Source organism: Podarcis vaucheri, assembly GCF_965113315.1.
Source record: "Podarcis vaucheri genome assembly, chromosome: 3".
In the NCBI taxonomy this organism is placed as follows: Eukaryota; Metazoa; Chordata; class Lepidosauria; order Squamata; family Lacertidae; genus Podarcis; species Podarcis vaucheri.
The window spans coordinates 50111961-50138188 of record NC_138761.1 but is presented as its reverse complement, the minus strand read 5'-3'; the positions used below and the strand labels follow the sequence as shown (position 1 = coordinate 50138188).

General features: G+C 42.9%; 1 protein-coding gene across 1 annotated transcript in view; it reads right to left on the bottom strand.

Annotated features, from left to right (window-relative positions):
* The window catches only part of GALNT2 (polypeptide N-acetylgalactosaminyltransferase 2), a 70359-nt gene extending 46412 nt beyond the window's left edge, over positions 1-23947 (bottom strand). Inside the window, exon 1 of the mRNA XM_082217013.1 lies at positions 23744-23947. Within this exon, the coding sequence (XP_082073139.1) occupies positions 23744-23854 (111 nt within the window). The 5' untranslated portion in view covers positions 23855-23947. The remainder of the gene's footprint in view (positions 1-23743) is intronic.
* Positions 23948-26228: the final 2281 nt, after the last annotated feature.

The following is a 26228-nucleotide window of genomic DNA, read 5'->3' as shown; positions in this document are numbered from 1 at the left end:
GGGAAACTCTCTTAAGCTACATGTAACGGGAGAGGGATCATTTGATTCCATTTGTGTGTAGAGAAGCATTTTCGACTGGCACACAGAGCCCTTTGGGTCCTGGAAAATACTTTTCTATTATGTCATGAAAATATTATTATAGGATTATAAGAAGCCAAGAACAGAATTGTCCTCATAGAAAGGGTGCTCTGAGCACATACTAATAGAGGCTGGGGCGGGGGTCATTTTCCCTGTAGGCCCCGGAGAGCTGCAAATTCTCCAGAAATTGGCAAAACACCTCCTCTCCTTCCATAAATGAGACCCTCTGTCAAATAACAAAAAAGCTCTTCTGTTCACATTCAGTGTCTGAAAGGGCACCTATAGGATTTCAACTGCATGCCAGTCTCTGATTCTATTGCCTCTGGAGTGCAGGCATGACCAAAGTGATTTTTAAAAAATCACTGCCCCAGAGAGAAAGCGAGACACAATACACATAAAAAGCTGCTGCCATGTTTGCTTCAGCAATAGCAGTGAATACCTTTCAGCTACTTTTCACTAGTTAAACTCTCTCTCATTTGAGAGTTGACTCAGTCCTGGCTCAAGCAGTTTCCATCTGCTAAATGTGCTTTGATTCTTAATTAACACCAATATATTCAGAACCAAACACTGCTAAGAAAGCTGAAAATAACAGTCTTTGTACATAAATAAGCAAAATAAAATTCTGAGAACTGAAGCCAGGCAATAGCAATCAAGCAGGAGCCTGTCTTGTGTGGTCTTGGCCATCTGAAGAGTCTTTCTGAAACCACAGATTAACAAGAAAGGGCAAGGATCTCTCATCCATAGAGATAGGAACCTTGCAGGTAGCCAGCGGCTCACTAAACAAGAACTTGCTTTCTCCTTACAGTGCTCTGGCTAAGGAGGCTAATGTTACTTGAACTACAAACAACCCTCAACTCTATCTAGATCTATTAACATCTAATAAATTAAATACTTAAATATATTATACCATGCATATACTGTGATATCTGAAGAAGTGTGCATGCATGCAAAAGCTCATACCAATAACAAACTTAGTTGGTCTCTAAGGTGCTACTCAAAGGAATTTTTTTATTTTGTTTTGACTACGGCAGACCAACACGGCTACCTACCTGTAACTAGATTATTGGATGTTACCTGCTTCTATAAATTATAAATTTTAATAAATTAAAATGAGTAACTATTATTTGTTTTGAATTAATTAAACATTTACCCATGCAAACATTTGCGTCTTAGAATAGACTCTCACTCCTACTTTCCCCATGGGAAAGGGACACACACCAAGGGAGTCTAGCAATCTACCTTGAAAGCCTTGCTGCACAAGGCAAAAACCTGATCCTATGCATGTTGACTGAAAGTAAGTCCCACCAAGTTCAAATAAGCCCAAGAATACCGGTTCTATGTATCCAAACAAACTTTTGTTTGCAACACAAATATTTCCGTGAAATCTTACTGTAACATGGTGGTTTGATGACACAACCATGCCAAATCTTTATTTGCAGATCAAGAAAATCTTAGGACTAGTTTTGCAAAAAAGTAAATTCAGATAGGTAAGAGATAGGCATTACAGTAGTTTGCAAAGCCCTAGTATATTGGAATGAATTATTATATACAGGGTTATAGAAGGATTATTTATAAAAATCCTTCACATTTTCCCTTATAGGAAAAAAATCATTTCCCCCCAATATGAAAATAAGTAATTATAGAGATGAAACTCAGCTACCATCAGCCCACTGAGCTGACAAGGATATTGCAATCTCACCCATGTGACATTTGTTTAGCATTGCTCAGATTTCAGTAGTCATTTGAAGCAGTCATACTGTAATATATGGAACTATGACAGCAGCATGAGCTGAATTCTTGAGCTTCTGAGTATGTATTCCTAGATCAATACACCAAGATGAACCCAAGGATGCATATATGGTATTTAGAAGAATTGACAACATAATGACCAATAATGCGAAAATAATAACTGTGTTAAAGATAAAAGGCATGACTGTATTGATGTTATTAGAGAACATAGTAAGCCAGCCTAGACCTTGGAGGAGTGTTAATTTTTTCAAGGTATGCTGAAGGTGACACATTTGTCAAGAGAAATATTTCTTACAACTAGGTGCTTCACAGGCAGAGGAAACCTTAGTTAAAAACTGCCAGAATGACAGAAACAGAACCAACTCAAGTCTACAACTGACTGAGCAACTTTAAAGGTCATGTAGCAAAAAGCTAGCTGAAGCAAGTTACAAACTGAAGTCCTAAAGTTAACCGAGAGATGTGTTAACAGTATAATATTTGTTTCTGGAAGACTTCAGTGTATCATTCTTAAAGCAAATCACACAGAAGGAACTTTGTTTCCAGCGAACAGACACCAAAGCACAGGTCATTTCATGATACACACACTATCAAGAACATTATATAATGATGAATATCTATCGGGCAACACTAACATCTGCAGCAAAACACTGCATCCTTTCTTGAACAGGCACAAGACCAAGCGCAAATCCCCATCACCAAATAAATCCAAGGGCAGATCAATTAACCGCTGTTAAGTTTTGAACAAGTCAGACAAGGCCAATGAAGGAGCATAACAAAAGATTTATTTCCGACTACATGGATTTTTAACTTTCAACAGTTCCTTCCTCTGCAAAGGGAAACTTTTGACTTATCAAAGCATAACTTATAGGTAGACTCAACTTTCTTCCCTTTTAGGTTTAAATTGGTAGGGAAGGCCATTCTTTTCTACTGAGCATTAAGAGGAACAGTTGTTTCACTCCCTACTGCTTATTTTTTTAAGCCTGCAGTTTGTTAGTTCTGCTTGCTGCTGTGTCTTTATGCTGTGTTTTTGCTATGGTTTTGGTGGGTAGAAATTCTTCATCTTTATCTGTGAGGTACCCTTGTATATAATTTTTGGGTTAGAAAGGCAAGATATGTTATTAAATAAATATATTAAAATAGCACCTTGAACATGCAACAGTAGAGTTGTCAAATACAAGTCCTTGTTATCAAAAACAAGAGACGGTACATTTTAGGAAGTTTTTATCATAAAAAATAATTGCCTCAGAACAGCACTAAGCACTGTGTTATGACTACACGTGTGTCTGCTTTAAAAATAGATTCTAATTGAGTTTCCTCGGTGGTTGATTTTATTATGCTAAACAACTAAATTGCTGAAAAATCAGTAACTAAACAGCTGCTTTTTCACAGGATTTAGAAACATCTGTTTGCTTTGATATAAACCAAGGCAGGTCCAGGAGTCTGCTGACATATACAACCCACTAAGAGAACAATGAAGTTCATCAGAGATGGCATATAAAAACCTTAATTTGAAAACCATACTAAAGTATTAACAAGCACCGAACATTCAAGTCAAGGTAACAAAAAGTTCACTAATGAGTTGCGCCACAGACTGACTAGACTATAATACTTTACAGTACAACCCTATGTGCACTTACCTGAGATTAAGTCCCACTGAACTCATTTGGACCATCTTCGGAGTGAACCATCACAGAATTGATGACTCACAGATATCCTTTGTTTCTTTTCTTTTTTAAATTTTAATGAATTTTATTAGTATTTTCCACAACACAACAACAACACGAAAGATATCAAAAGATAACAATACACAACACACAAAAGTCAACATTCGAAAACTGAAAAAGACAAAAACAAACAAATCCATATCTTACATGTTAATATTATAAACACTAAAACAACAAGACATTGACTTCCACCAATCCCAAAGCACCTCCTTTATCTCTCATTTTGTCTTCCTGTTTTCTTTATCCTCTCTATCCTAACATCTAGATATAAATCCTTCTTTCATGTCCTTTCACTTCACAAGGTTATTCCAGACTCAGCCAGATTTCTACCCTCGAACCTTGGCTTATGAGGAATTCATTTAGGCACTCCCATTCTTTTTTTACTTCACTTTTTGGGTTTTGTCTTATTATATCTGTCAATTTGGCTAGATATCCTTTGTTTCTTTTACTTCTATTCCCCTCAGCTATCCCTGCTCCTCCCAACACACACAAATGGCAAAATCCAACTGTTGGGGCAGGAGTAGTTTCTCCAGTCCTTTCCACTATTGCAACCCTCAAAATTCATTTTGTTTATAAGGTGTTCTGCCTTCCTCTGTGGTGTGCAACTTGACTCACTTGCATCAGTCAGCTGCAAATTCATTCTATGGTGGTACCTCGGGTTACATACGCTTCAGGTTACAGACTCCGCTAACCCAGAAATAGTATCTCAGGTTAAGAACTTTGCTTCAGGATGAGAACAGAAATTGCACGGAGGCGGCACAGCAGCGGGAGGCCCCATTAGCTAAAGTGGTGCTTCAGGTTAAGAACAGTTTCAGGTTAAGAACGGACCTCTAAGTACGTAACCAGAGGTACCACTGTATATGCATCATGCAGAATGGATCCATTTTCTTTGTGACATTCGGTTGCTTAGGTTTGTGTAATCTGATCTTTGAGGGTCAATGTCTGCTACATCAAAATAATGTCTAAAGGGAGAGGGACTGACTAGATCAGGATGGCCCAGCCTTTCACACCAAGTGGGTTGCAAGAGTACTTCAACATGGAACCTGCGGGCTGTACATTGCCTTACTGTGCAGGGTCGGGGAGTGAATCAAAAATTTGACACCCCTGCCAGCCCTCACAATGACTTCCCAAAGCCAGCTAAGCAAGGTGCCCACTGTTATGGTCTTCAGCAATACCCTGTTTCTTAATGCCATCGTTATGTGAAGTAACCATTGAAGAAGCATCTCAAAACACAAATAGTTTTGAGATTCTGAAGGTTTAATGGCGATTCCTTTTTGTTTCAGCCACAGACTGATCTGGCTATAGTCCAGAATCAGAAGCAGATTGCTGACAAGGCAGTTCCGTTGAGAACAATTTTTAATAGCAAAAGTATGGGTTATGCATACTCAATGAAGGCACCTGAACTCACTCACATTCTCAACCTTGTGTAGTTCATTAGCCCTTTTACTTAAAAACATACAACAAAGAGGTTTCCTAAGCCTAGCAGCGGGTAGGTGGGTGAGTTCCTCAAGCAAAGCCTCTCTAAAAGAGTTTGAAGCCTGGCGAGCCTTGAAGAAAGGAAAGTGAAGAGCGATGAATCCCTCCTGGGATAAGAGAACACGTTTTTGTCAACTTGGGAAAGCAAGTTGCCTCGTTCCAACAACCTCCACTGAAGCATGTACAAACAATGTAAACAACAGCAAACATGTTCAATTACGGGGGAGGAACATGGAATATATTATGTCTCTTGTATATAAACTGATGCACAAAGATTTAGGTACCCTGCTTCTCCAAGATGAAAAACCCTATTATGATCAGTATTAATTCTGTGCCTCATCCCACCGGGGGCTATAATCAACCAAGTCATACTGGACAAATTCAGTGGGTGATATCCAAATAAACAGATCCACTAGCCCAAATATTTCCACTTGCACAACAGAACGTTTCCCTCTCTTCTCCCCACGTGCCCCATCTACATCTGTTCTGGGGGTTCCTGCAACCCTATGGAATAGATTTGGGGAGGCCACAGAGGTGCACAGGAAGAGGACAGGGAGACGTTCTCCCTCTAAAAGGACTTAAGGTAGCCATGTCTATTTTTTTCAATGCAGTAGCTGGCTGAAACACCCAGAAATAAGCTCATTGTACTCCCCCTGCCCCACTGAGGTTTTGAAACAGATTCTGTAGGAATGAGGAGATAATTTTTTATTCAAAGGGTGGAAACTTATTCTCTGCAAAACAAGATTATTTCCAGGTTTAACTTTCATTCCCCCCCCAAACGTGGTAGTTGCTTTAATGACACTACACTAAGTAAAACACACACATCCTATATTCCACATTGCTTCCACAACAAAAAGTTAACAGCTGGAAGGGAATAGGAACCTTCTGTTGCAAATTAATTCCTTCAGCATGCAACTGTGATCCCACCCCCTACCCCCAAGTTGCTCCTTGTTTGCTTTTACTTTACCTTTTCTCTCAAGAGCCCATAAATATTTGTGTCGAAGTTATTAAGCCATTAAATAAACAATCCAGCCATCATAAAATAAGTTTGACAGCATGGGTGGCATTTGGAAGAGATGTGCTAGATTGAGCTTCAGAGTATTTCATTTCTTCAGCATATGAACAGGTGCTACCCCGAGAACCATTCAAACAGCTGTTAGACAGGCTTTTTTATTATTCAAGACAAAAAGAAACATGCAGTTCTCCAACCATATTCTTAACTACTGGTTTAATTATATCTTTCAATAATAAATTTGAAAAGAGAAAGATGGCAAGTTTTTGATCACATTTGGATGATTGTATCTTGACTTAATAACCCGAGATACAAATGACACTTGCACCTACACATGCAGCCAGTGACTTCCCTTCTCCCTTCACAGTATGAATTCAATGCGGAAGTCACCGGTTAACCACAGTTTTCTATTCCATCCAAACTGAAGAACTGTTTAACTAGCTGCTGGGAAAACAAGGCTCATTCATTCCATGGCTAATTAAGCTGAGATACAATTGCCCAAACAAGTTATCTGAGTATTCTTTCAAAACAGAAGTATCCTAAACAATGAAGACTTGAAAGAGTAAAATCCTAAGAATTGTTTTTGAGAAATGTTAATTTTTTTACCTGCCTTGAGTCAATGTTGTCAAACCTTTTAAAAATGCCACACAAAATCCAAAGGCTGGAAGAGACTTTGAATTACCTGTAGCACCTGACACCTGCTCTCTGCCTAGCTGTTTGACAGGTAGGACCAGAAGCAACTGATATCCTTACGGACTGCTTTTCTGGCCTGAGAATACTCCTTTATGGTAGTTCTGCTGCTTTCTGAAGAATACATTCCAGAAGTGGCAGCGTACAACTATAGTTCCCCATAGGAGTTACTCTGGGCTTCAGTTGTGTCTCCCATGCTTTTATCATCGAAATAAAACCACCAGGAAAGGTCACCAAGGGGTAATATATCATCACTATATATTAATAATACCCAGCTGTCTTGCTTTCCCATTAAAAACTACATTTTTTGACTCCACGGAAGTTAGCAGCTATGATAAAGAGCTTTGCAGTGGGGGGAAATGACATGAAAAGAAAGGTTACATGCTACTCTCCCCCTGTGGACCTGATCCAGACTGTGGTAATAGACAGCTCCTTTTTGATCAAATCACACTTTTCAATCAAGGAACTCCCATGCCACATTCGGGTTGACTTTCAAACCAAAAAGGTATCACACATGAAGTCCTCCAACCTATGGTTATGAACTTGCAACTCTGAAATGATAATTCTCAGCAAAGAATTAATTCGTACAAATGGTGTTATTTATTAGGCTATAAGGTTTAACAGGAGGAGCATTCCATTTACTAGAAACAAATCACAGTATGAAAGAACTGAACCAGAGTGGTTGAAATGTTGAACTTGGATGAGGGAAGCCAAGGTTCAGACCACCACTTAGCCATGAAGCTCGCTGCATGGCCTTAGGCAAGTCAGAACGAGGTTACTGTGTGACCCTGGGCAAGTCACCATTCTTTAGCACAGGGTGGCTAATCTCCCCAGGCAATTTCTTCTGTCTCTCCGCAAGAACACACCAATTTTGGCGGCAACAGCAAAAAGAAAAAGTCACCCAGCTTTAAATACAAGCCCGCTCTTAACTATTTATTTAGGTTGTAATTTATAACTAATTAATATTGTATTTTTATACTACTGATGTTCACACTCTGACTTTATGGTGAAGGCTGGATAACGAATCCAACCATCATCATCCTACCTAGACTCCTTGGAGGAAAGACAGGATATAAATGTGGCAAACAAAATAACGAAGACAATTTCTACTTCTACCTAAGTGGCAAACATTAAAATGGAAGGTTCTTATCTTAAAAGCCATTTCTTCCTAGGAATTGTAACACTGCTACTGGTATTATTATGCAACCATGAAGGTCATCAAACAATAATAGACATGGTTGCATAACTACTGTTCCTTAACTTTACTATCCACTTCAGGGCAGCGAAGTGGAGGTTGGAAAGATATGAGGCCAACTCTCCATTGCAAAAACAACAACAGGAAGTCCTTTGCATCCCACAACTGCTAGAAGCAAACACTGCACTTGCACACTTCCCCTTGATTCTATGGAGGAATCATCCCAACGGTAGAGAGCAGCACATGCACTAGTCTACTAGGGCAGTGTTTCCCAACCTTTTTTGGGCAAAGGCACACTTGTTTGATGAAAAAAATCTCGAGGCACACCACCATTACAGCCCCCTGACGTCAGCGTGCAGCGTCACGCCGGGAGGGATGCACGAAAGTGTAAGTTTTAATTTTTTTTCCTCCCCCTTGCCGGGGAACCTCCAAGCTTTGGGGGTGGGGGGGGAGGAGGCAGCAAAGCGAGGCAGGAAGGAGAGCGCGGCTTGGCTGGGTGAGCTTTGGCAGGGGCAGGGAATGAGAGCCGCGAGGCGGGCGCTGCGGACGGGGGCGCTGCCCGCCGAGCTCGCAGGCAGCCAGGCAGGCAGACGGCGAGAGCCCCGCGCTGGGCGGCCTCTCCTCGCCGCCGCCGCCCCGCCTCTCACCGCCCGACTCACCCGCCTCCCTCCAGGCAACATCTCGTGGCACACCAGGCAACATCTCGCGGCACACTAGTGTGCCGCGGAACAGTGGTTGGGAAACAGTGTACTAGGGCAAAGGCTGTACCCAATTCTCTAGCCACCTTCCATCTCCTGCGATCACTCTCAGGCTACCTAGGCACTGAAGTGATCAGCTGGGGGAGGGATTCAGCTTCATCTCAGACTCTTCCCACCCCCTGCCCAATTCTGCCTCCCCCAACTTCTGTTATCTCCTTTGACTGAAGTGACTGTGTAAAGGAGGCTTGGGCCTGGAACATGCCTTCCCCATTCAACTTGACAGTCCTTTGCCCTTGCAATTCTTTTTCCCCCCAAAGGAAAAAAGATTTACGGATTCCTACATTAGTTTTAGACCAGCCATGTACAGCACATCAATCACAAGCTTGCAGTCGACCGCCAGGTTGTTTGGGTTGTTTCTGTTCGATCGTGGGGCCTTTCTCTGCAACCTCAGATGCAGCAGCAGCAGCCGCTATCAGTCTCCACAGCAATACAACCCTGAGCAGCTTGAGGGCAAGAGGAGATGGAGGGAGGCATGAGGGTTCCCAATGGCGAAGGGGATGGCTGAGCTGGGGAGAGGTCTGCATGATGCTGCTGGAAGAGGGGAGGTGGGCTTAGCTTGGCTTCCCGATGGGGATCAGGAACAGCTGTGCGGCCCCCTTTGAGGGGGGGGAGGCAGGAACTATTGGGATCCACATCAGCTGTGAGGCTCCCTTTGGGGGGGGGGAGAGAGACTCGGAAGAGAAAGAGTTAACAGAGAGAGGGGGGGAGGGAGGGAGAGAAGCTGGCTCCTCAGATCTGTGCAAACTAATATACAAATATAGTTTGACTTTTCTCACTTGTTTGGTTACTTCTCCATCCAGTAACTATTTGGATCTGTGATAATGATATCCAAACATAACTACTGTATCTGTGAAATAAAGATCCATTTATCTATCTATCTATCTATCTATCTATCTATCTATCTATCTATCTTAAATGACTTTGGAGGGTGGTAGATCACTGCCAGTTTTTGATACTTGTTGGCAGATCGCAGGCAACTCGAGGTTGGACGTGCCTGGTTTTAGACTATGTACCAAACTGGATAAAGGCCCTGATGAAACTACTGCTGAGATTTTCAAAAGCAGCTGCTGAGTTCTCTACTAAAATACGAAATCTTCTTGCCAGCCTTGAAGCAATAGGGTTTCTCTAAAAGAAACTGGGGTTGCTTCCCCCCGTAAACCTGTCAATGGATTACTGTTGAGCATTAAAGGACCTGTACATGTTTGCGCGTTCTACTAAATAGGAGAAGAGGATTGAGAAGATGCAGACTACACATAATTTAATGCTACAGCCTTTGCTCTATCATTCAACCTCCAAACGACTAGAGAACGGCTAGGATTTGATGAAACCCCAGGTGATAATGCAGCTCATTAAAATGAAAGCCTACCATTAATCTTCTCAAGTCCTTTTCATCCCAACTTATCAAAATTGTTCCCAGCGCACAAGGCTACCTCTTTCTTCTTTCTTGGATGCCCCATAGAGCACTTGGCCTTTTGCCTTGCTTTTCTTCAATGCTTTTGACAGTCAAAGGAAAGGAACACAAATAATGAAATAGGGAATACAAAAAAATAAAAAAAGGAAATGACAGGGCACCTCACTAAGTATTATAAAGAAGTTCGTTATTTAGACTTGCTCTCTACTTTTGTTACTCTTCACTGAATGTTCTGCACAGGCATCGCTCAGTCTCATGCAAGGCCCAATACTGTGGCTGTCAATTTGTCTCAAGACCCCAGTGACTAAGCAAGCTAAACCAAGAGATCTGGTCTCCCGGGGCAACTACAACACCCTACTTAACAGCACAAGAACCATGGGTTGCAACAGGGACTGGCTGGCAATTTCCTCTGGTGAAAGATCTGCCATCAGGGCTAAGCTCGGCCTGCACTTTCCCAACTTCACACACCCACAAGAAGTGCCATGCCCAGCCGATGTGAGATAGGGCTGGCACTCTCATCAGGGCAAACTGCCTGCCAGCCCTGTCACACCTCAGCTGGGCATGGCAGTTATTGTGGGTGTGCGAAGTTAGGAAAGTGCAGGCCATGCGTGGCCCTGACAGCAGATCATTCACGTGCTTTGCAGTTCTGACACACTTTTGCTACTCATTGCATCTGCATCTTCAACCCTCAGGTGGGTAACTGAATGCTCAATGTCGCAGAGCAAACCTGGCTAGCCAGTCCCCTTCTTAGCTCTGCATTTACTGACTTATACTATTGTCAGCTGATGAAAGGTGAGATCCAAAACCCCAAGGGTTTTGCTTTACAGCTCTAACTTCTATCTATCATAAAATGAGCCCCAAAAGCTACTCGCGGAGAAACCCGGTTTCGGGGATCCGGAGCGACGTGGGGTGAGCGGCGCGGTGTTTCGAATCGATTGCTGCTTTCACGGAGTGAAGCCGCATTGCTGTTGCCGGAGAGCGCTGACTTTTTCCTGTGGACAATTGGACTCTAAACAACTACCCGTGAGTAGAACGGAAAATTGGATCTCTAAACATCTTAATTTGGCATCGAAACGGAAAGGTTTCAAACAGGAAGTCCGCCTTCCTCTTTTGTAAATAGATTGAAGCAAAGACGTTGCAAGCTAAAGTCTGGAAAGTCTTTTGTAAAGGATTAAATCTCCATCGGTTAAAATTACTAAACCCCCCTTGGAAGCAGGAGAAGAGGGGGGTAATTTTAGATCGCCTAAGCCTTCAGGAGAGAGAGTGAAGAAAGATAAATTACCACCGTTTTGAACCTGGGAACAGGCTGCCAGTAAGATTGACGTTTTGGGAAAGTTCACTGACGGTGAATAAAATGTATGTTGACAGATAGTTAAATAAGAGAAATATATTGTTTCCATTGTTTCCTTTTGCACTTAAAAAGGAGCAAAAAAGTAACTGAAAATCAAAACTAACTTTGTTGCTGGATCTGTGCTTAAAAGGACGGATACAAATAGAAATTGTTTCCCCTAGAGGGAGCTTTTGAAACTGTTGCAGGAGTGGAGCTGGGGAATTTTCCAGCTGCAGAGATTAAAGACCGTGAGAATCAGAGATTGACCTTGGACAAGAATGTTGACAGAAGAAGCCTTAGTGATTGCATTTTGCAAGACAAGTGCTTTATTGGAACAGCTTCATGAGAAGACGGATGTGATGATTATTAAAATTGACAATTTGGGACAAAAAATGACTGATTTGGGACAAAAAGTGAATACCTATACAGAAACTACTCAGGAATTGATTCAGGAATCTGTTTTGACATGGCAAGCTGTGGAGAAGACGAAGGAGAAAGTTGTTGTTGAACCTCACGTAATTCAAGTGGAGAGAGCCCCGGCCTTACAGAGGCAATTTGATGAACATAAGCTGTTGCCTTTTACGATTGAATCTAGAGAAAGCCAGATTTGGTGGGATGGAGCCCCGCTTGGATTGGAGAAGGAAAGTTGGATAGATCCCCTTATGCAGGGATGTTCTGGCTTTTGGGACCTGGATTTGGGTCAGGGGGAGATTAGAGTTGTGGGGGCCTTTAGCTTTGGAGGGACTCTGAAACATGCTCTGAAATATCTTTTGGACTTTAGTTCTGACTATGGAGAATGGGCTGACCTGTCGAGAAGGAATAAAGACATTGTTAGGTTGGAGTTTCCCCGAGATCTACTCCTCAGTGCCAAAGGAAAGAAATTAAGAACAAGACCAGCAGAAGATAAAGTAAAGTGCATGTATAAAGTAAAGTGTATGAAGATCTGCAGAAGGGACATGGAAAAGAGTTAAGAGCCTCGGACAGAAGGTTGATGGACCATATGGAATTGATAGAAAGGACTGACAGAATCCGAGACCAGGGAGAAGAGACGGTGGAAGAAGATTGGAAAAAAAGTTTTTTAAAAAAAAATTATTTAGAGAAATATTGCAAAATTAATGAGTGTTAGAAAAATGTTGGAATGAAATTATACGGCTTTAGTAGAAATGTTATAAGGAGTTAAGTATAAATAGGTTTTAGGGTTTTAATGGTAAGATAAGGTTAAAATAAATTAAGATAATTAAATGACAGAAAACAGTGAAAGATGGAAAGGATTTGCTGAAATAATTAATAACTAGAACACAAAAAGGGAGGTGTGACAAGTTAATGAAAGATAAAGATATGGAAATATTGGATGTGTTTTTAATTGTTTTTGCTTTTGTTTTTGTTTTTATGTATTGTGTCTTTTGTTTCTTTTTATATGTACTGTAATGTATTGATTTGTATTGTTTACTTTCTCTCTTTTTTTTTACTTCTTTCTGTAATTCTTAAACTTAATAAATATTTTTTTTTTAAAAAAAGAGAGAAGCCTCTTGTGCTTGCTGACCATAAGGTCGGGAGTTTGAATCCATGCAATGAGGTGAGCTCCTGTTGCTTTGTCCCAGGTCCTACCAACCTATCAGTTCGAAAGCATACCAGTGCAAGTAGATAAATAGGTGCTGCTGCAGCAGGAAGGTAAACAGAGTATCCATGCGCTCTGGCTTCTGTCACTGTGTCCCATTGTGCCAGAAGCGGTTTAGTCACGCTGGCCATATGACCCGGAAAGCTGTCTGTGGACAAACGCTGGCTCCCTCAGCCTGAAAGCAGAGATGAGCATTGTACCCCATGGTTGAATTTGGCTGGACTTAACCATCTAGGGGTCCCTTACCTTTACCCTACTACTGGGATAGTGGAATGTGCAATCAGATAAATATAAGGCCTTGCAAGGGAAGAAACACACATATTTTACATACCCTTCAGACAGGTATGAAGGCTCTCCATGTGTGGAGAAGGGGAAGGTCTGCAGTTCACTCCTAGTTCCTTAAACCCTTAACAAAAGCTGCGTCAGCACTGATTCTTTTTTCTAGCACAGGGAGAAGGGAGCCAGCAGTCATGGCAGTTCAGGAGTCCAAATTCCAGAATAATTTTTTTGCCAGTTTAACTGGAGGACAAATTTTAATCCAGGCTTCCTCAACCTCAGCCCTCCAGATGTTTACAATTCCCATCATCCCTGACCACTGGCCCTGCTGGCCAGGGATCATGGGAGTTGTAGGCCAAAAACATCTGGAGGGTCGAGGTTGAGGAAGCCTGTTTTAATCTATTGTTAAGAGTTTGCTAATTGCCATAATTCATCAATTAAGAGGCTTGCAAGCTGGTACTTTCAGCGTAATCCTAACAATATCGATGATAGCCAATTTATGACCTAATCTTCTGAAAGGGTAATATACACTTGCATTTGAGGGAATAACACAGAGGTGGGGGCCCTGTGGGCCTCCAGAATGTATGGGGGTACAATTACCACACCTGGCCATTGAGCATGTTGGTTGGGGTTGATGGGAGTACATCACCATGTGAAGGGTCACAGGTTCCTCACACCTGCAATGATTTTTCAATGCGTATAATGCTCCTTTCCCTCCAACACTGCAATTTTTTCTTTTTCACAATAGCCATTTTACACAAATAGCTCCCCATGTGAAAATGAAGTGGCAGAGGATGTGACTTTATCATGCCAAGAATAAGCATACTGAAGAGCCATAATAAGCCCATTCCATATTTACGAGGAAAGAAAGACCAAAAATAACACTGTGTGTTTTCATGAGCAGGAGTTCGTTCTGCAAGTCCCTGAATTAAAAGATAAAACTCTATATACACCATTGCTGAGAGCAACTACTCAGAACTAGTAATCGGCAAACACATCTCGCCTAAATTCACAATTGGATCAACTTAACTTCAAAAGCTCCCTGCAAGTAATCAGTTTACATAGATATATGGCAAAAGAGATGCCATTCATCCAGAAGCCCTCTGGATGGAGAGTAAGAAGAGGTGATCCCACTCACTTCTGAATCTGGCCCTACCCATAATAGGATGCAGCCCCCAACAACTTATCTCAAATAGAACGTAGCGCCCTTGACAGGAGAAAAAAGGGGAAAATATTCCCCATTGCTGTCTTACCGTCAGATTTTTTTTAATTTTTCATTTAGAACTTAGGTAAATTCTAAACCAAGAAATTGGGAACCACAGCTTCATCGCTACTCGGAACAGTTTAAACTGAAACAAAATATGTACACATTAGTTACATATTTAGATACGCTACTAGACAGCTGGGAGAATGCACAGAGCTAAAAGCAATGAAGATTCGGCGCCCAGAAATGCAATAAATTATCATGGCTTCTAAACAGTGTGATATTTGAAGCCAGAGAATATCATCTACTTACCATTCACTCTGGGATCACACCCCGCTTAATTATAGAAGACCACCATTTTCAACTCTGGAGTGCAAGCTAGGCTTTAGAAATTGAATTGTAAATTCAAACAGCATACCTCTGTTGCATTATAGCACATAATATGTAGAAGTATGACCAGATCACATATTAGGCAGATGTTCAGCAAAACATACCTCTGTTGCCTACCACATCCTTAGGTTTGCATCATTGCACCTTTTAAAAGTGTGGACCGCCCTATAACATAACAACTATCAGAAAACAGTGTCAAGATAGGGAGAGAGGGAGAAACATCCTGTAGTTTGGGCAGGCTCCCCAGCTGAATACAAAAAAGCAGCCCAGAAGCAAAATATGTAGGGTTTGAATATACATTAACTATACCCATGTCAATAACAAGACACACACTCCTTTTGACCATATTAGACTATCTCCTACATGGGTTTCACATACAGTGGTACCTCTGGATACGAATTTAATTCATTCTGGGGGTCCGTTCTTACCCCAAAACATTCACATCCAGAAGCGCCTGTTCTGCGCATGCACGAATGGTGGTAGTCCGCCTCTGCGCAGGCGGCGAAAACCTTTCTGTTACTTCTAGGTTTGCCACGTGCGTAGCCCAAAACATTCGTATCCAGAGGTGTTCGTAACTAGAGGTACCACTGTACACCAAAGCCATTTGTTTTAAAGTGGTTTAGGAAGGATATATTTTCCTAAAGAAAAGCAGTTGGGTCATGCTTTTAAAAAGCAGTGGGAAATCATCTCACTCAATTTTTAGTAACTTAAGTGGTAAGCTATACTGCTATTATTTTTCACTATTAGTACGCATTATAGGACTTCAATCCTTGCATGAATCTATTACAGCTGATCAGCAGTACAGAAGTACACGGACACTGTCATGCATCTTACGACCGAAGAATAATGGACCTTGTTACCTGGTGCCAAATTAGGACCAAGAATCTCTGTTTTTAAGGCGATACAAGATATGAAGAGAACTTTGCTAGTTCAGCAGCAACAGTCAGTGTCAGTGATCTACAGCAACCTTGGCTATGAAGATACACATTCTTCCAGGTTTAAAAATGTAGGGCATATGTAGCTATAAACTTTTGATATGCGCCAACCTCCTGCTTTTATAGTTAGTTTGTGGATCCAATAACTGTTTGTAACACTTTGTTGTTATTATTCTGTAACTAACTTGGCTTTCACAGACTTCTGGCATGAAAGCTAAAAAACATTGTGTAAGTCCATTATTTGTCACTGATACAAATCCAAATTTCAGTTAAGCTCCTCATCAGTAAAGAAAAGGTAATGAACCCATCAGCTGTGCCAGCTAATTCTCTAGCTGTACTGCTTAGACCTACATTTAGCAACATTCTTTAAAAGGCTCTAGCTTGTCAACCACACAAGCAGCTGGCACCGATGGACAATGCACTTGCCATATCAAAGAAGCCTATGGAAGTGCAAACTCTTATTTTTGCCCATTGTTTCTAGTTAGGAAAGCCAGCCTGCAGCCTACATAACCAAAAGTACTCCCAACATAACCAAACTTACTATGAACAGCCAACAGAATTCTGTTCAAGGGGGTTGGACTCAATGGCCCTTGTGGTCTATTCCAACTCTATGATTCTATGATTCTTTATATGCACATATTTACTGCACCATAAAGCTATCACAAGGGACGCAGGTGGCGCTGTGGGTTAAACCACAGAGCCTAGGACTTGCCGATCAGAAGGTCGGCGGTTCGCATCCCTGCGACGGGGTGAGCTCCCGTTGCCCGGTCCCTGCTCCTGCCAACCTAGCAGTTTGAAAGCACGTCAAAGTGCAAGTAGATAAATAGGTACCGCTCCGGCGGGAAGGTAAACGGCGTTTCCGTGCACTGCTCTGGTTCGCCAGAAGCGGCTTAGTCATGCTGACCACATGACCCGGAAGCTGTACGCCGGCTCCCTCGGCCAATAAAGCGAGATGAGCGCCGCAACCCCAGAGTTGGTCACGACTGGACCTAAAGGTCAGGGGTCCCTTTACTTTTAAAGATATCACAACTTCCTGTCCTGCTGCAGTGAGTGTCAAGTATCTATCTGAAGACTGCCAGTATGACCGATAGGATATTTGAGTTTGGCTCTCATGATCCGACTGTATAAATCTCAACTACACTTGCATGATTCTCATGGGGAAGCAGTATGTATTAATTACCTCCACCAGGGGACTTCCATCACTGAATGATAGACTGCACTGTGGAAAGTAGGCATGATCTCCTGTATCCTGTGGAGGAAATACTATGAGTGGAATTCAACATTGTGCTAACATGATCATTCCATCAGCACATGAATTTTGCTTGCTAAATGAAATTATATCCCCTCTCCTCCCCTGACACATTCTGGGAGTTTTCCAGACCCTCCAGAGCAGATCTGGGGAATGCATAGGGGAAAACGTCAGGGGAAGGGAGGAAGGAAAATCCTGTTGCACTACCAAGAGTCCGTGCACTGGTTTAGTTGAATCCAGCCCAATGCTTTTAGATGCAGGCAATGGTGCCGTACCCTCTGTGCAGGAACCACAACTGACTAATGGGATTACCCAATCATTTTGACGTAGAGGTGGCAAATGCATCTTGATATCTGATAATAAGGTAGGACATAGGCAAACAGATTTGTTTAAATGGCAGATTTGTTTAAATGGCAGAAGTTGGATTATCTATGAATATTTCTGACAAGTATACAAGCTGTTTTAATATATCATCTTGAAGAAAAGCTGCCATTAAGATAACATGCTAAACATTAAACACAGTTCTAATTTCTCACAGCAAGTTATTTATTGTATTTTTTTACAATTATTTTGTCATTCAGCTGTCACCCAGAGAGAACATCAAAAGAAAGCCAGATGTTTTACTAATGGAAGTGAAGAAAACATTTAGCAATTAAAGCTATAAAAAGTATCGTTTAACTACTTCACTATGAACATAGCACTAAACAGCTGGTTAAGCCCAAAAAAATCAGTTGCCAATTTGTGAAAACCATACTTTAAAAACTGTATCTCAGTGGGATTTTTCATAACAAAGTGAATTACCCAGTGCCTAAATTTTAGTTAGAGGTCATGAAGAATTTTCAGCACAACCAGAACAGTGTTTCAGTAATTAAGCAATCAATGATAACAGCATGCTAAAGAACATCTATTGTCAATATTCCTCTGAGATTATGAGTACCGATTGATGGTCCTTCTTCAAAAGCCACACAATATATAGTCACCTCCTTTTCTGGCAGTGCAAATCTTGGCACAACTCTGCCATTTGCATGATTCTCAAGCTTTTTACCATATGTGGCAAGACTGTTTAACCCTAATCTGATGAACTCCCTAAAGCAAGTTATGTAACTAGGGCACAGACTGCAGCAGTGGTTTCATGAACAGTCATGCAGATGGAAGCTGCCATTATGTGGTTAAGCACTTTCAGCTAAATCAAACTGACCTGGTTTACAAGTAGTAGTATGGTTTTCATCTTCCACAAAAGCACTGTGGCAGACAGACAGCAGGAATGAAATGTAAACTTGCTTATTTTATGCAATCTGCAAGATAGGCTGGAAGAGGAGGAAAGGACAGAGAATGAAGAAAGAGCTGTGAGTGGAGTGGGTCCTCTTCCCATTCCTTTGAACCTCCTGGTAAACTCAACAAACCAGTTGTATCTGAAACTGGGTGTGGAGAGGGCAGCTGAATGGCACACAGCTGTCGGTAGCCTGAGGAAACACTTATCCACCTTGAGCCTGCCTGTAAAAAGCAAATCTAGAGTGAGAGACTAGGGTGAAGACCATTGTTTCCAGGAATTCTTCTCATTGTGAGACCTTCGTGGGTGAGCTGAGAATTTGTTGGACTAGTGAGTAAGAACCCAGAGACTGAGAGGGATGGTGTGTCAGAAGGAAAACAAATAAACGATATAGAAATTAAATAATCTCAATAGAAAGGACAGATCTTGTAGGATAACCAGTCTCATAACAATATGCTTAAGTTTAATTAATGCATGATGGGGTTAATGCAGCAAAGTAAGCTGTCCTGCCAGGTTTAACCTAGGTCACTTACCATTACCAGGTGCAGTAATAAGATGTAGTTAGGACACCAGACAAATACAAAACATGACAGAGCTAGTTTTGATTTGCATATTCAGTGTAAACAAAAATGTATTACTAAAAAATCACTCATGAATGACTTTCAAGTTGCTAGCACACCTTTTAGAGCAGCTTAAGCTAAAATTTATTTTTAACAATTCAAGTTACATATGGTTTAAAAAAAAAAGGAGAAGGGAATCCTTCAACAGCTTCTGCAGATGACTGGAAAACTGCTAGGACTGCCTCATTCAATAAGCCACTGTTCACCTGCCTGGCAAACATCCATATATATGAGAGCGACTTAAGTCACCAGCATGCAGCAGTAATGGCAAGTTATTCGTCTTCAGTTAATTAAGTAATATTTTACACACATACACAAAAAGCTACTCTAATTTGCAACTTGTCTATTTCACTATTTTTAGCATCACATTTAGTGAGAGCTGTCTATTCAGTGGGGGGGGGGACTTGACTTCCATTTTGTGGGAAGCTCAGTTGGAATTCAGGAGTGCATTGTGGTATATATTATTCCATGTCCTTCAAAAGAAGAATATATCTAGTATACCATCAATATGCTAAAGTATTTATTTTCAATATATTTATGACCAACCTTTCATCAAAGAAGCTCAAGGGAGCATAACTCATTCTTTCCCCCTCCATTTTATCCTAATAGTCCTGGGTTCTAATCTCACCTCTATCTCATGAACTCATCAGGTACTTTTAGGCAAGCCACTCTCCCTCAACCTTAGGCTCACACCTGGGTGAAACAGTACCAATTTTCATTACAGAGTTGTAGTGTAAGGCATATGTTGAGCACACTGAACACTGAAAGCACTATACAAAAAAGTACTATCACTAAACTGCTAGAGAGCCAATCTAGAAGAGTTTTCTCAAAGCTCTGCTAATCTTGTCTCCAGAACTCCGCAAGTCCTGCGTTCCACTGGGACCACACAACATTTGGAACAAGGCACTGACAGATTAATGGACATTGAAAGCCATTTGAAACCTGTTTTTTAACTTAAGATTCAAAAGACAAGAATTATAGAAGTAAGAGTTGGAATTCTCTTGCCCAAAGTAGGAAAATATCTTAACCTTCAATACAGTAATGTTGTGGAATGACTACTCTGTCTGCCTACCACAGATCCCTTGAGCAAAAGTTAAGACACAATTTTTCCTACAGCCACAAAATATTTCATACTGGACAAGATTTCACAGCTATGGAAATGAGTTTTGTAGAGACACCAACGGATGTTGATAATCAAGGTATAATGTTTACTTATTTATAGGATACCAGTACCTAATGACCATACCAATCTTTTTTATTTTGTATAAAATGTAAGGTAGTAGTATAAACAAGTGAAATTTGTCACCCAATGTATTTTCATCAAGCATAAGCTGATATTAATATATACTCAATATACACAATCACAGTCTACATCACAGGGTTGAAATTAAAAGAGAAAAGCAACAGAAGCACATTGCCCTCATTGGAAAAATGTTATATGCCTGGACATCTCAATAAGAAGTTATCTCTGCATAATACTCAAGGGTGGGAAGGTACACTCTTCAATTTGCAAGTCTATATAACAGTCCTTCATCAAGATTAGCTTGGTGAATAAGTGAGTCAGTGTAAGATAAAGGTTAGAGTGCTGCTACTAGGAACCAGAAAGCCAGTGGTTTGCTAGATCTTGTGACCTGGCCTTGAAGGTCACTGTGTGATCTAAGGACAATTCCTACCCCATAGCCTAACCTACCATACTAGGTTGTTGTGAAGATAATAAAAGACGGGGGGGGCATGCACATCTCCATTAGCTGTGCATAGAAATAAAGGATAGAAATATAATAAGTATACTGTACTGCCATTTCAATGTTGTACTACGAACTAAAGCCCTATATAGACTTATCCCCCACTTCTTTCTCTCCCCTATAGCTTGTACCTCCTCTACTAGTCCTACTGGCTACCAATGGGCCTGTTTCCATAGAATACTTATGATATTATACATACATAAGAAAGCAGTGACCAGAACTGAGACAACACCAAGGATAAGTGACAGAACAGAGGCGCACGCACAAAAACTTGCTGAACTTAGTAACTGAATGAACTATCACTTGAGTACCATGTAAACTGAATAATCAAGATTTCAATATAGCCAATCTGATATGGTAAAGTTGTAATTATTTGCTTTGTAAGTAATTAAAGTGAATTTCCCAATTTCCCCAGCAGTAGGATTTCTATTCATAAAGCACGCACACCACTTCAAGTTTTATTTCAAAGTCTGACATCCCCTGTTAATGAGCCTTTTACAACAATTTCAAAAGCTATTACGTTTACACACCTCTTCCTCTGCTTACAATTACTAGGCCATTCTAAAGGTTGGAATTAAATGTTATGCTTCACTGAGAGAAAATAGAATCCTAAATCACCAATCCGTGTATAATTGTTCATTTCCCCCACTTGTGGTCACAGACCTTCAGCTCAACTGGGTCATTACTTCAGACTTTCTCCACTTTAGATCCATGTTAAGTTTGTAACTCATTTCTGTAATTCTAACCTTTTACATTCCACATTTCTTAGCTCCCGAAATGACAGGTTTTATTCTCAACTTTGAGCACACTATTCATAACACCCAATACGACTACTATGCTAATGGAAGCTTTCATGGATATAGGGCAACAATTCATTTGTTTACTCCTTTGGACCAGTACTTTGAAACACTAATGTGGTCACTGCTTCTGAAAGAGTGTCAATATTACAATCAATGCCAATTTTTGGCACACATGACCAACTGGCTTGGTTGGAGAATCATTAAAATAGTACTAGCAAGAATTTCTTGAGCTTCTATAATCAGTTTATTACTTCCTGAATTCATATTGTGACAATTTACTACATAATATTTCTGGCTACATACTATACTGTGTTTCCAATACTTAATCCTCGTACTTTTATTTGCCAAAGCAAGAAAACTTTCAAATCATCTTGAAGTCAGTTCTTGGTATCCCTTTTTATATACCAGAAACTCGCAATATATGAAAGGAATCCCTGGATTTCAAAATCTTGCATTTTTTATTTATTTAAAGCAAGTGAATTCCATTATAAAGACAGACTGTCAAACCACTGAACTGAACTCCAGTGTAAAAATTTTCCAGGACTGAAGAAAAACCTCTAATTTTAGGGCAGGGGTGGCTACTTGCAGCTCTCTAAATGTCACTGAACTACAAGACCCAACAGCCCCAGGCGGTATGATAAATGGTTTAGCAACACTGAGACTCTGGACATGAGTTAGTAGCACTGCTCTATGCCTTCGATTCACATATTGCCTGAAATATTGCCTCCTCAATGAACTATCATGATAGGCCACCTGAAAGATTTAAACAGCTTAGTGAAGCAACTGTTTCAGCACTGCACATATCCAGCACTACCCAAATATTTACAGAATTATTTCAAGAGGACAAAGCCAAAGAACAGGTACTGGAAAAGAAGCCTGCTCTTTACATTCCAGAAATCTGAAGATCAACCCACTGGACCCAATTATAGCTAAAGAACACAGCACTAAACGAATACAGTGGAAAGCAGTCAATTGTCTGAAAAAATTAACATTCGCTTCTAGCTTCAGCAGTATTTATACCCTCAATACTGGGCCGGGGTGTAGGTGAGATACACTACTTCACCATAGACAAGAGGGGCAATGAAAGTATTTCCAAGGTCGGAGCCTACGAAGAAGAGACTCGTCACGCCATAAATAAGCAATTCATCCAGAGAAGTGACAATCCGGAGCAATTCTTACCAGCTTCCCCCCTTTCCCCTAACAACGCTCCCTCCCACGCCAATTCCCCCACAAACTGCGACGTGGCTCGCTTCAGTTGGCTGCGAAGCGACTCGTGCAACGACGAGTTGGAAACCAGGCTGAAGTCCACAAAGAAACCATCTGCTTAATTTCTTTTATTTTCTTTCTCTATTTTTTTTGAACAGGGAAAAATGGGGAGAGTCAGGCGCGCTTCTGTATTCCTCTCCGAAGAGAGCCAGCAAGGGGGGGGGAGGGAGGAGGCAGGCGATCCCTCGCGCTTGGAGGGCGAACTCCTTCCACAGAGCGAGAGAGAGAAGGGGAGGCAGAAGCAGCAGCGGCAGCCTAACCTTGTGTCGATTCCTGGATGGGGTGGAGACGGAAAGCGGAAGAGGGAGACGCTGGAGGGGAAACCCCCCACCCCACCCCCACAGCCTCGCTTCCCTCTCCCTCCCCACGTCGCAGGCGGCTTTCCCTCCCCGCCAAGACAAGGAAGCAGCGCCCTCTCCCTCACCGAGCGAAGGGAAAGCCCCCCTCGACCCCCGAAATAAGAGAAGGGGGAAGCGGGCAGCTGGGGAGGAGGGGGGCGCCATATTTTACGGCGCTGCTTTCTGCCGACCAAACCATTTCGAAGGGACTCCTCGCCCTGAGGGGAAAGGGAGGGGGCAGGAGAAAGAAGCTCGCCGCCTCCTTCGCCCATCGGCGAGAAGAGACGCGGGGGAAGCCGAGGGGGGAGTTCGTTCCCGCTCGCCTTCGGAGCAGGAGACGTGAGGAGGAGGAGGAGGAAGCCGGTCCTCGAAGCGAGGCGCGTGGGGCGGGGAAGAGGAGGCGCCGGGCGGTTCTGCGGGCGGCGGGACGGGCAGGGCGGCGGGCTGAGGTGAGCCGCGGGGAGAGAGGAAAGGCAGGGAGCGGGAAGCCGCGGTCACGGGGAGGCGGCGGCGGGACTGGCATTGTTCCGCCGCCGGAGGAAGCCGGCCAGGGAGCCGCGGCGTCTCCCGGCCGGTGTGGGCGCCTGCCTGCCTGGCGCTCTCCTTGCTCACCTTCCTGCCGCCTCCGGCGAGCGCGGCGCTGCCGCCCGAGTACATGTAGTAGGCGATGCCCAGCACCCAGAGGAAAGCGAAGCAGAGCATCAGCCGAGACCGGCGCCGCATTCTCCCGCCCGCCCAGTGCTGCAGCAGCGGCACCAGCCGCCGCCAGGCCAGCAGGAAACGGGCAGCAGGCGCCGCCGCCGCCACCTCCGCAGCCGCTGCCGCCGCCGCGCAGGGTCAGGGGGCAGAGGGCGACGGCCCACCCCCTAGCCAATCACGAGCCGGCCTGCCCCGCGAGGGGCGGGGCCAGGCGCGTCGCCATGGTTGCAGCACGCTAAGCCTCCTGGGGTCCCTCCCATCGAGGCACGGCGGGGGGGGGGGAGCTCGCGCGGCCTAAGCGCGTAGTGGGAGGGTGGGGGAGGGGTCCTCCTCCGGCGAGACGGACCGGAGATCTGAGGAGGAGGCGGAGGAGCAGCAGCGGGTCTCTCCTGCTGTTGCTTCTTTTATGCCCAGCTCCTCCTGCAAACGGGGAGCTCAGCACAGGCAGGAGGAGGAGCCGGCTGGGAAGGGCTGAGTGATCTCGGGAGACCCCGGCGACGCTGTGCGGGTCACCTCGGAGGGCAAATTGGAGCAAAATCGCGAGCTGCCTTCCAGAGCAGCGACGGGAAATGGCGCGCAGGGCAGCCCAATGCGTGGTTTAAGTTCAGTGGGGGCTTACCCCGGAGTAAGTGGGGCCGCTCGCTCTTCTGCGCTTACTTGGGTGTAAGCGGCATCGGTCTCACTTGCAAGGAAACGTGCCTAGGATTGCACCGTGGATCGTGTTGCGGGGAGAGGGTGCAAACAGGCTCCTTAAGCCGCTCGAACTGTGCAGAGCTGAATTCAAATGGCTTGTTATGCCTATGTAACTGCACGGGGGCAATGGGCTCTTCGTGCAGGCTGCCTGACATTTGGCATATCCGAATAATGGAAAGCCTGAAACTTAAATGCTCTTTGCATTAAATATGCCACTCTTACAAGCTGGGGGGGGGGGAGCAACTGGCTTTCCGATTATAAATAAGAATTAATGGGGAGAATGAAACGAATGCAGTTCAAGTGAATGGAAATTGAAACAAATCATTGCAAATGAATGGGGAAAAACAGTTGGAACTTCTTAAATTAAAACAAATGGGAAACTAAACATTTCTTCTTCTTTGCATACCCATATTACCCAAGCAAGACTACTGGCCTATACACCCATCTTTCATCATACTGTACTGTGTCACGTGTGTGTATGTGCCACCCAGAGTGGCTGGGGAGGCTCGGCCAGATGGGCGGGGTATAAGTAATATATTATTATCGTCGTCGTCGTCATCACCTTCCCAGGAAGCTCTGGCTACAGATCAAATCCAGGTCTTCCTATATGTTAATACTGTGCCTTTCCACAAACTTACATATGGCTAGGGACAAAGGGGGCTGGCCTGGGCTAAATCTCTGGGTGGCTATAAGGGCCCATTTACAGTCTGTCTGTGGCTATGTGACCAGGGGTTGCTTTCTTGAGCATGAAAGATAGGTCTGGCCATTCTTTCTTTATCCTGAAAGACAATCAGCTTTTGGTCCTGCCTCTCCTTGATATTTTCCATTTCAAATGGTTAATAGAACCACTTGTAACTAATAACTTGAACTTGAGTTTGCATACCTCCCAATCAATTTTTCTTCTTGTGCTGTGTCTTGTTAGTCCTTGGCCTCAGGCTTACAATCTATTTCTTTTTTTAGTGATTTGTAAGCAGTCCTGGGAGCCTATTTTGACTGAAGAACAGAATACATACAGTGCTATTTTTCTAGAAGATGAGTTGCTGGAACTCAACATGAACGCCTTCATTGTTATCTTGTAATGGCAATGTTGTCCACCTGAGAGGTGCCAGAACTGAGTTCTGGCTGTAAAAAAGCCCTGGAGATATATGTATCACACACCCCCTATAACCATGTATCTGTCATGGAAAGATATGACATCTGAAATATATGAGAATTTAGCTCAGTAGCACCCATGTTTCTTAAAATGTTCACTTCCAAGAGACAAAAGGTGGGAAAGCATTAGAAGAAATGCCAGCCCTTCATTGTCTTTACTCAGAAGGGGGTGAGAGAACTTGTCCCTGTTGCTGAGGCAACTGGCCTTTGCTTGTGGGCTATTAAATCACCTGGGCAGTGCAACAATTGGGGGACGTCTGCTCAGTTGCTTAGGCAAAATGGGGAAATCCAAACAATTTAATGCACTGCACTGGCTCATTCTGGCTACATTCCTTCTTAATGAAAGCATGTGTGAATTGGAATAAGACATGAATTGGCAACAGTACTATGTAACAGGAACAATCCTGAAGGCAACAGGCTAGTTTAGCAGGTATTGAGCAGCCTAGTTTAGGAAGCCCAGGTAGAACGGTGGGGCCAGCTTATGCCTCTTCCCCCTGCCCCCAACACACCATTTTTGCCCACAGTTGGAGGCCGCAGTTCTTCAGAATACAGC